Source organism: Nuphar pumila, unplaced genomic scaffold (genome assembly GCF_984573655.1).
Source record: "Nuphar pumila unplaced genomic scaffold, dmNupPumi1.hap1.1 HAP1_SCAFFOLD_2168, whole genome shotgun sequence".
In the NCBI taxonomy this organism is placed as follows: Eukaryota; Viridiplantae; Streptophyta; class Magnoliopsida; order Nymphaeales; family Nymphaeaceae; genus Nuphar; species Nuphar pumila.
In genome coordinates, this window is record NW_028323861.1 from 9,317 (window position 1) to 19,948 (window position 10,632).

General features: G+C 53.8%; 1 protein-coding gene across 1 annotated transcript; it reads left to right on the forward strand.

The window, feature by feature from the left end:
- Positions 1 to 1,474: 1,474 nt before the first annotated feature.
- LOC149808810 (phosphoenolpyruvate carboxylase 4-like) lies at positions 1,475 to 9,660 on the forward strand. The gene is made up of 16 exons (XM_089995137.1): positions 1,475 to 1,672; positions 1,735 to 1,817; positions 1,953 to 2,064; positions 2,513 to 2,911; positions 3,308 to 3,467; positions 4,006 to 4,298; positions 4,361 to 4,403; positions 4,449 to 4,617; positions 4,720 to 4,948; positions 5,007 to 5,059; positions 5,336 to 5,591; positions 6,277 to 6,494; positions 6,898 to 7,300; positions 7,965 to 8,158; positions 8,689 to 9,034; positions 9,373 to 9,660. The coding sequence occupies exons 1-16, from the start codon at positions 1,475 to 1,477 to the stop codon at positions 9,658 to 9,660; spliced, it is 3,444 nt and encodes a 1,147-aa protein (XP_089851263.1).
- The last annotated feature ends 972 nt before the right edge of the window (positions 9,661 to 10,632 follow it).

Below are 10,632 nucleotides of genomic sequence, written 5' to 3' on the forward strand. Positions count from 1 at the left end.
GTTGCGCATATTGCTTTCGCCTGTTGGTTTCGAAGTTGTTCCCGAAGACATGCCTTGATTTATCCACAGCCTGCTTCAAATGAGCTCGTCGGCCTTGAGAGATACAATTGCGCATCACCGCGGTACGGAGTCGAGGTAAGCATCGTTGATGCCGATGCAGCTGATGACCCTCTGAGCGTTTCATTTTGAACCCTGAGTTATCCAACACACCACGAGATCTCCTGCAATTCCAACTGCCTTGGTCGTGTTACTTCGTTCGCCCGGAAAATAAGGAATCGCTTGCATCTTTCCCACACCTGTCCATGATGTGCGATGTGATGCGGTGCATGGTCGAGCCATCGACATTCTTTGTTAGTGTAACGTTACACTCGGTGCACCCGAGTTGTCGCACCAAGAAACACGGATCGGAACGTGTACGCACGTGGGGCAGGTGGCCCGGAACCTGTACGCGCTCCGCGTCCCGCCAGCTGGCGATGGAACTTCATTTCAAACGGACGTCGTTTTCCACGTCACTAAGGTTACAGCCAGAGTTGGCAAATGCACTTATACCAGGGATTGCACAAGATCATGCAAGTGCTGTGAGAGTGCACCCACTCGAGTTATATGGCCAAGGACGACTCAAGATGTGCATTCATCATGCAGACCGAGAAGTTGATTGCACTCTCAAAGGCAGCTGTGGACTTGGAAGCTGCGGGTGATGTGGTGCGTGTCAGCATCTCGTGGGCATGCTGGAGTGTAGAACTGAGATGCAGGGGGTCTGCAGCACGTGCTCTGCTTGAATGCATATCATTGATTCCTGGCAATCGCCACGATATCTGCGTGTCATGCATGCACAAACACACACGCAGCAAATCACGACCACTGCAGGTGCTTTGCTTGGATCACCTGATCATCCATCTGCGAGTGGGCACGTGGCTTATCAACAACTGAATAGATGTTCCCCATCCGAAGGCTTCCTGATGATCCACGAGCTTGTTGTTCATCATCGTCACCTGCTTGCTTTACCTGCTGTGAACATCAACGAGCTGTACCTTGCGCTGTGGATCATATGGTCAGGCAGTGACTAAGGAACGAAGAACGTGGTGTATGATGTATCAGTCTGTGCTACTTTACAACAGGATTGGCTTCTCCGAGAGCTCTCCACACAGTTACAAGATTGCGCTTACACAAACGTGAGGGCATGTGCTGCAGGAGTCGGCTTTAATCCTGCAGGACCGGCTATGTCGGTGTGTCGCAAAGTTGTCCGTGGAGGACACAGTGTTCCTTACCCGTCTATGCGGCCATTATCTCAACCTCACTTCGATCGCCGAGTCTCAGCACATGTGCGCCTCCATGCCATTCGACGTTCGCACTTCATGCCTCTCCGCGTCAGACCTATCTTACCAGCTCCTGACCAGCTCAAGAGTTGTAGAAATCATGATTTGGACAACTGCCTGTATGCCCCTCATGAGCAATGGTCGCTGATCCCAAGGAGATGAAGGCCGCTGTCCCTGAGCTCAAGCCATCCTTGTTGAGACGTCTTTCGCATGATACCGGCTTGGCAGAGTTGCGGCTCCCTGGTATTGTGGATCGAGATGAAGTGGGGCTACTTTCCTCATTTTGGAAACATGATGATCAACTTGATGGCGATGATGTATTGTTTCGCAACATTCCTGCACTCGCGTGGATATGGGCAAGTCGTGTGCAGCTTGGGAATCCGTGCTACCGTTGCTATCACTGATGGATTGTCCCCAGGTAATCCTTGTATCAGCCTTAGCCGAAGGAACATTCTGTCAAACAGCGAAGCTTGCTCGTGGCCCATCAAGAGTTCATGAGTGGTGATTTAATAGGCGACAGAGGTCAGTCAGCGATTGACTATATCAGGCCACACAGCCTTTGTTGTCTCTGGGCACCACTTCGCTCATGACACTCCTACGCTCGTCTGATGCCAAGCCTGGTTGGGATGAATGCAGGGTGCGGAGTGCACGTGCTCCTGGCTCACCAAGGTCCCTCGAAAATACGATTGGGATGCTCATGCAGAAAGGGTTTGGCCCGAACGCCATCTACTCGGCCATCTGCGACCAGGTGTGCCCTGTGAGCAGCACAAAGCAGCTGTCGCATTCCGAGCCTGTGACCCCAGGGGCCCAATTGCAGCGCTGTAAAGCGAACCTGACCTCCCTGTGGGATTTCATATGCCATCTGTGATCTGCTGTTGCTGGCACAACCACCTGGCTGTGGCGACTGCATGCAGTGCATACCCAGGCGCTACAAATGCATGCCATGGTGTGCTGGTTGTTACCTACGTGAGATGCATCATGCAAAGTGATACGAGTCACCTGAATCGCCTGGCTGTGATACACCTTGATATCCAGAGACGCCGAGATCAATCTGTTTGAGTCGAATCCCACAGCATCTGCAGCAGAGCTGGCGCTGCCTTGCAGTACCGTTGCATCAGCATCAGCATGGCACGCTGCCTTGCAAGTATCGGCCGTTGCATCCTGTCTCGTCTGAAACGGTGTGTTGTTGCGCGCAGCACATCGAGATCGTGCTGACCGCGCATCCAACTCAGATCGTGCGGCGCTCGCTTCAGCACAAGCACTGCCGCATCGCGCGACTGCTGCAAGAGAACGACAGCATTGAGCGCACGCCCGCAGAGAAGGAGGAGACGGTGACGGATCTGATGCGAGAGGTGATGGCGCTGTGGCAGACCGATGAGCTGCGGCGAAAGAAGCCCACCCCGGTGGAAGAGGCTCGCGGTGGGCTGCACATTGTCGAGCAGAGCCTCTGGCACGCCGTGCCCAAGTTTCTCCGTAAGCTCAACGCTGCCGTGCACACCGTCACTGGTCGCGACCTCCCCATCACTTGCAGCCCTATCAACTTTGCGTCGTGGATGGGCGGCGACCGCGACGGCAATCCAAATGTTACCGCTGCAGTGCGCTGCTGATTGCTCCTCATTGCGGCGCCATGACAGTGAAGCTGCTGACGGCTCATTGTGTGGGACAAATGACTTGTGACGCTGAAAGCTCGAAGGAAATAAATGTCTTTTTGTGTAAACTTCTTGTCATCGCCTCAGAATATTGAGATTTCAGATGAGGACTGATGGTGTTGTGCCTGGTCAACAAGTCAAGGGGCCTTGACAAGATATGGCTTGCATGTAGTCCGCTGACCATTCTGCTGCTGGCTGCTTTCCAACGTGCATCATCATCCACGCAAGCGGTGCCTGCAACCAGCACCAGATCGTGCTCGTCTAGTCCGTGCCTGCTGCGCTCTCTGTTCCCCGGCAGCTGCTGTGTGTGGTAGTGCAACAAGCAGGTGCGCGTGCGAGCAGGTGACTCAGCATGTGGCGTTTCTTTCTCGGTGGATGGCCGTGGACTTGTACCTTCGGGAGGTGGACATGCTGTGCTTTGAGCTGAGCATGTGCCGCTGTAGCGATGCTCTGTGGGCAGAAGCAGAAGCCATTCGAAAGAAAGAGCAAGCTGCCAAAGATGGTGAGTGCCAACCTCCTTTCTGCATTCTCCATGGCCAATTTAAAGCATGCTCATGTCTTGGAGTTGCCAATGTCCATGCAGTAGTGTCGTAAAAAGATACATCATCATGTCGAGGTGCCGTGTGCCATTCATCAAGATTGTTGGCACGTTGACATTGAATGCATGCAGAGTGCGTGAGAGTGCTTTTGCAATGGCATTACATCCGGCGGCTGTGACCGGTTTCGACCTTGCCGAAGGGTCCCTTCAGACGGGTTGAAGAAACACAGTGTCTGGCAATGCAGCTCTAAATGACATCGGACAAAGCATGACACGGCGCGGAAATTGCAGACAATCGCAAATTTGCCAAAAAAATTGGCGCAAACTGCAAATCGGTCGCAACAACATATTGGTTTTTGGCATGCTTGCGTGGAGGTCCGTGCTCGCCATGTGCACCCTGCAGTGCAGCCGCCAGAGCGAATCAATGCCACAAAACAAGCTTCCTGCTAGTAGAGGGAGTCATCGGTTGCTGGAGAGCGCTGATTTGTGGCATTGCATGCAGCGTCGGAGGCTGACGAGCTGCTGTCACGGATGGGCTCATTTGCAATCGCGCCGAAGGCGCGCAAGACAACAGACGACTCCGTCGGGGGCTCCTTGATCAACTCAACGCTCGTCTCCCCGTCGACATCTGTGATGGACCTCTCTGGTACGATGCTGCGCATCAACAGCAGCAACGGCAAGGGCAGGCTCGCCCCCACGTTGTCTGATGATGGCTCGGCCCTGACGCCGCTTTCCCAGTCCCAGTCACCTGGCGCCCCTCGCAGCTTTATGTCTCCAGCGAAGCAGAACCTCTTGGTACCCCTTACAAGCCGCCGGTGCGTTATGTTGACCTGATGATGCTCCTGCATGTCTTGCAGTACAGGCCGGGACCCCTGTCTTCCACTCCATCACACATCGCAGGCTAGCATGCAGTGCATGCCGTTGAGTTCTTCTTTCTTCTTTTAGAATTGCCAAAGCATGGAGCAAAACGTTTGTCCAAGGGTTGGCGAAGCAGTATTGAATTGGGCCAGTTATCGAGTGCATTGACCACCCATCACTGCTGGCTTGCGATACGGAGTACTCCGCGGCTGCTATCGTGTGTGCCAGCATCTCCTTGCTTGTCAAAGACTGTCTGGTAAACATGATGATGATGATGTTCCCGTTTGTAGGGACTACCCCAGCTCTACCCCAGTAAATGTCGTTGAGGAGCTCTGACCGGTGGTGTGGCAGCGTGCAGGTCGTGCGGGCTGATCTACAAGAAGGACACCCCTCAAAATGACTGGAACAAGAAGGTGGAAGAGGCTCTGAGGGAGGCAGATGACGAGGCGAAGAAAGCCGAGGCAAACGCACCGTCGCATGGCCATGGACAGCACAACGGAGCTCACCCCTACCGCACTGTGCTCGGAGAGGTCCGGAGGAAGCTGATCAACACCAAGGCTCGCATGGAGGCGCTGCTTGCCAAGACGGTACCAGACGACTCGCGTGACTGGTGTGGCTAAAACTCTCGATCTGCGCTGTGAATAGGCAGCAGCGGCGGCCATGACAAAGCAGGCCATCACCCATGGTAGAAAGGAAGTGTGATGAGGTTTACATTCAAAACACACGAGATGGGAGCGACAGCAGACGGCAGAGTGACGTTCAAACCGCAAGCGCCGATGCCGAGTTTTAGACCCACATACTGACTCGAAACTGGAAGTACAGCAGAACGGCATCATGTACTACCGAGACCACATGGACATCGATGGCCATGAGTCATCCTGGATCTCATCTGACTGTTTATTGATTCCGAGCGTGTTGCGCATTGTGCTGGTTCTCAAGACGCCCTGAGCCGAGCGCAAAGGCTTGATGTGCAGGTTTGACTCCGAAGACGAGATGTCGCGGATTCTGCAGCTGTGCTACTGGTCGCTGTGGGAGTGTGGAGGTGGCATCATCGCTGAGGGCAGGCTGCTGGATTGCCTGCGGCGCCTCTACGCGTTTGGCCTCTCGCTGCTCAAAATGGACATTCGGCAAGAGTCCACTCGGCACACAGACATGCTATCGGCCATTTGTGTCCACCTTGGCTACGGCGACTATGACTCGTGGAGTGAGCTTGAGAAGCTGCAGTGGCTGGTGCGCTCCTATCCATCCCCCCTCATTTGCCTGTAAACTTCAATAAAGTAAACACACCAGCCCAAAGAAGGTGGCGTTGACAATGGGCGAGCACACTTGCCTGTACATACAGGGTTCGCGAGCCCTCTAGCGGTTGTACACTCCCGCTGCTCTATACCTGGAAAGCTTTTTCTTTTTTTAAGCTGTATTGTTGCTTTATCTGACTGTTATTATGTGATATTGTATCGCGTACCTCGTGTGTTGCATGCATACTGTTGCGATTAATGATGGTTACGAGGCGTTCGGCCTTCGTCGTAGCGCTTTGCAAATTCTGTCTGCTGTCGTACTGGCAGCTCCTCTGTTCCTGCCTGCTGAAAAACATCTGCGTCGCGCCAACTCTTGATGCAAACAAAGAGACATGGGTGGGTGGGCGTGACGGACGACCAGATGTGATCAAGAGAAAGAAGACAGTATCTAGACAACGCGCAAAGTCTAACAGCACGTGAACTGTCTGCTGGCTGGTCAATTTGATTGCGGGGTGCCTGCAGTGCAAATCAACAGTGCCACTTGAGCACAGGCATGGATGGCTGAAAAACTCTCCCTTTTGCGTAGAAAATGATTATCAGTGTCTTACATACCAACGCAAGTCCTACAATGCACTGGCTCATAGGACAGCAAGACTAACAAGGGTGCTGAGAGAACGCAGAGGACGGAGCTGGCCTGCAAGCGGCCGCTGGTGCCTGCCTGCATGGATATCGGCGGGGACATGAAGGAGGTTCTGGATACTTTCCGTATGGCCGCGGAGCTGGGCCGCCGTGCGCTGGGCGCGTACATCATCTCCATGGCCTCCAACGCGTCTGACGTCCTGGCCGTGGTGCTCCTGCAGAAGGAGGCTCGGCTGCAGGCTGCTGCCGAGAGGAACATGTACGGCCTGCGCCTCATATCTTTCGAGAGCTGCTTGCAATCATTACGAGAGAGCGCGTTCCGCAGCATGAAAGGGAAAAACGGAAACATCACCGCAGAAATATCATGGCCTGGACAACGTTGAGAACGGTGAAAGTGGGCAGGCTCCACCCGCGACATGGATGCAGTCGTGCCTGGGAGAAAAACTGCCCACTGCCCCCTGAGTTTCTCAATAGTCGCCTCATTCTGTCCGTGTTCCTCAGGATGCGATGCAGCCGGGGCAAGCCATTCTCTTAATTTGCACGCAGGAACTGTTGCATATCTTGCTTTTAACATGTGTCGGTAAGTCGCAGCAGAATAAAATGTGGAAGCTGAGTCTCCAAACGCGGGCAGTGTGACGAACGCACGTAGCCAGACAGACAAGGCGAGGCACAGGTGGAGCAGGTCGTAAACAGCAACGACTGGGGTGCAGGCGGCCGTCAATGGAAGGCATGCTCCGGGTGGTGCCGCTCTTTGAGACTCTCGACGACCTGCAAGGTGCGCCGGCATGCATGGACGCGCTGTTCAGCGACCCGTGGTACCGCTCGCACCTGCGCACGGCATTTGGCAACTCGCAGGAGGTGATGCTGGGCTACAGCGACTCCGGCAAGGACGCAGGCCGACTGGCAGCCAACTGGGCCCTCTACAAATGCCAGGAGCAGCTCGTCCAAGTGGCCCTCAAGCACGGCATCGTGCTCACTCTGTTCCACGGCCGCGGTGGCAGCATTGGCCGTGGCGGTGGCCCCATGCACATCGCCATCCACTCGCAGCCATCTGGTTCCGTCCAGGTACGCAGAAACGTGGTGTGTGCGCACATATCTTGATTGCTGTTTGCAACAGCGGATAAGGAACAGGAATCAGAAGAAGCAGCTTCTTGCTATGCTTCTCTTCCATCATCTTGAGATGTACACCGATATGAGCGGCCCTCTGTTGCCGCAGTATGCGCTGACAAGCTAGAAGAAACATTGTTTCTGGTCTCAGATATTGTCCATGTGAATATGCGGTAGTGTTGCAAACAACTCATGCGTCATCATCTGGCTTTGGACAGCTATTGACTGCGGTCGACTCCCTTGTATCAGCATGACAGGACGCATGCGGTATCTTTCGGCCCAATGCGAGCCTTGGAAGGCCGTCGGCCCTTTTGCGGCTAGTGACGGCTGCAAATCGGCTGCTAATGACGTGCTTGCGTTGACCATGGGCTTCTGTATTACATCTCGCCGAGCTTTGTCGTTGGACGAGGGCATGTTTGCCATGTGATCCTCCTAACCAACGCTCATTTTCGTTTGGACTTCGATGCTCAAAACAGTTGTAGGGGTGGTGTACTTGGAGACCAGGTTGAGCGCCAAAAGCTCCAGCACTTCCCAGGTTATACCTGTGCCCAGTCCGTGACGATCTGCATCAGATTGAGTTAGTGCCTCTTCGCTTGGTTTAACTTGGGAGCGCTTGATGCAGGGCCGCCTGCGAGTGACAGAGCAAGGAGAGATGGTCCACGCAAAGTTTGGCGTGACAGAGGTGGCCATGGTGTCGCTCGAAAACTTCACCACCGCAGTGTTGCAGGCCACCCTCATGCCGCCTTCGCCCCCGCGCTGTGAGTCATGGCGTGACATCATGGAAGAACTCGGCACCCTCAGCTGCGATGCTTACCGGTGCGTTGTTTCCACAACCTGCACACCATGCTGCGGAAGGCAGTGCTTTTGCCAGACCGTGTGATTTTTGCGGGCCCAAATGCCTGACAACCCTTGAATTTTCGGACAAAACTGGGGGTCGAAGCCAATCTGGCGAAGCACTGGTGGCAGGCATGCTGCAGTGAAATTGACGCCAAGTGGGATCACGCAACGTTGCAGTACAATTGGAGGACATTCATGGAACCCCGCGATCCATTTTTTTGAGCACGGCACCTGTGTTGTGTATAAGGCTCAGAGATCTGTTCAGCAGTGCAGCATCTTTATCCTTTGTGATTGAGCTGTGGCCAGCTTCTCCCAAGTCAAACGTATCACTGTTGCACTTGCGCACATTTTGCTGGTCTTTGCTATCACCACCTACACGGTGCTTTCGGGAAGGCTGCCCTTTGCACGAAAAGTGCATTGCAAGCAATCACATGTCACACTAAGCATTCAGATGTTGAGCTGTTGAGCCACACAAAGCATCGACCTAACGCAAACGTCGCTGGCTTCAGGGACGTGGTGTTCCGCAATCCGCACTTTGTCAAGTACTTTGAGATGGCAACGCCAGAGGCTGAGCTAGGCTCTCTGAACATCGGCTCACGACCCACGCGGCGGAAAGCCTCGGACGCCAGCGTGACGTCACTGCGAGCGATCCCCTGGATCTTTGCATGGACGCAGACCCGTCATATCCTCCCCTCGTGGCTTGGGGTCGGTGACGGTCTCGATGCCATGCTGGCGACCAAAAAGGCCGATCTCAAGGCGATGTACAATGAGTGGCCCTTCTTCCAAAGTACCATCGACCTCATCGAGATGACCCTCGCAAAGGCAGACATGAATGTGGCTGGCGTGTACGAAAAGGTGCTCTTTCTACATTCAAGACAAGGCGTCCAGAACGTTATCATCTGATGAAACATTCAAATGCTTGCATTGCCATTGCCATTGTCTGCTGCAGGGCTCTCCACCTCAAAACACCATATGCGACGGATTTTCACTCACTTGTACATCTGCTTGTAGCCGCGATTCATGCATGCGGTTATCTGCACACTGGTTCGTTCAATTCCATGCTTGGTGTTGATTCAAGTCAACCACCCCAAAAATATTGCCACGGTAAGGCAGTGCTCGATACAGGCAGACCGCGCAGGTTGATCAAATTGCATAAACCTGCGACAGGAAACTCACCAGTATCATGTGTGCAGGTCTTGGTGAAGGGTGCGGAGGTTGAAAAGATTGGGGCAAGCTTGCGGCAAAAGTACGAGGTAGTCACCGAGTGCATCAAAGAGATCACTGGCCACACGGTTCTGTGTGACAACAACAGCACTCTGCGCTCCCTGCTGGACATGCGCAAGGTGTATACTGACCCTGTCAACTTCATGCAAGCCGAGATCTTGCGGCGTGTGCGCGAGAGCCCGGATGACCCGGCGTTGCGGGACTGTTTACTGCTGACGATCAACGGCATCGCAGCGGGCATGAGGAACACCGGCTGAACACGATCTCCCAAATCCATCTCGACACGACGAACTGTTGTCTCATGAAAGGAGCCGAAAAGGAGCTTTTTAGAGTGGACCGAATACGACGGGCTCCTCCCGGATATCTCCCCGGCCCTCGAGAGCCGCACCTCCTTCTGATACCTGTGGCCTGTTGTGACAAGGCTGTACGTGCTGAGATTCAGCCCATCGTTGTCGCAGGGCAAGGGTCTTCGGAAGACATGCAAATGAACACGTGTAACATATCCATGCTTCATGACGTCGTGAGTGTTTTGTTGCGATAGGGTTTGAAGACCCTAGCTTGTGGCGTTCCAACCCTTTCCTGAATGAAAGCAAGCCCACTTGTGAAGAATGCTAGGCCTGAGACTGCTGCAAATTCGGGTGTATTGAAATGCCTGTGTCCGATGCGATCAGGCCCTTGTCATTGTTTCGAAGGATCATCCGAACGCATCGTGACTGGCCTGGGCCACAACATGTGAGCAAGTGATAATCTCGCAGCTGCTTTGCGTCTGCTAGTGCGAAGTTTCCGACGAGAATTTGAGCTTGTTTATTGTGCAGGAGAAAGATTACATCATGAACGAAAGCAAGCAGTGCTTCATGCGAAATCGGCACCTGACTGACGAACAAGAAATAGAGAGGAAAGTACGTGCACATGTCGATGTTGTCTCCGCTTTGTGTATTTGCCTTCTTCAGACTACCTTACCATCCTTGCAAACAGGAGGGGTTCAGTGTTTCGGAACGTTGCTGCAGATACAGGAGGGTGAGGATCGGCTGCAAATTGCAATTCATTACCAGATCCCGTATCCCCGGTTGCCTCACCAACATCACCAGGCATTTGCTGCAGACCACTTAGAAAAGCCTGCCGAGGTTGGTGTTTTGCCTCAGACCAAGTGAGCTCCCTCCTCCTCGAATGCTGGCTCCTATATGGTGACTATTTGCACAAGACTGGACCCTGGACGAACCTCTTGAGTT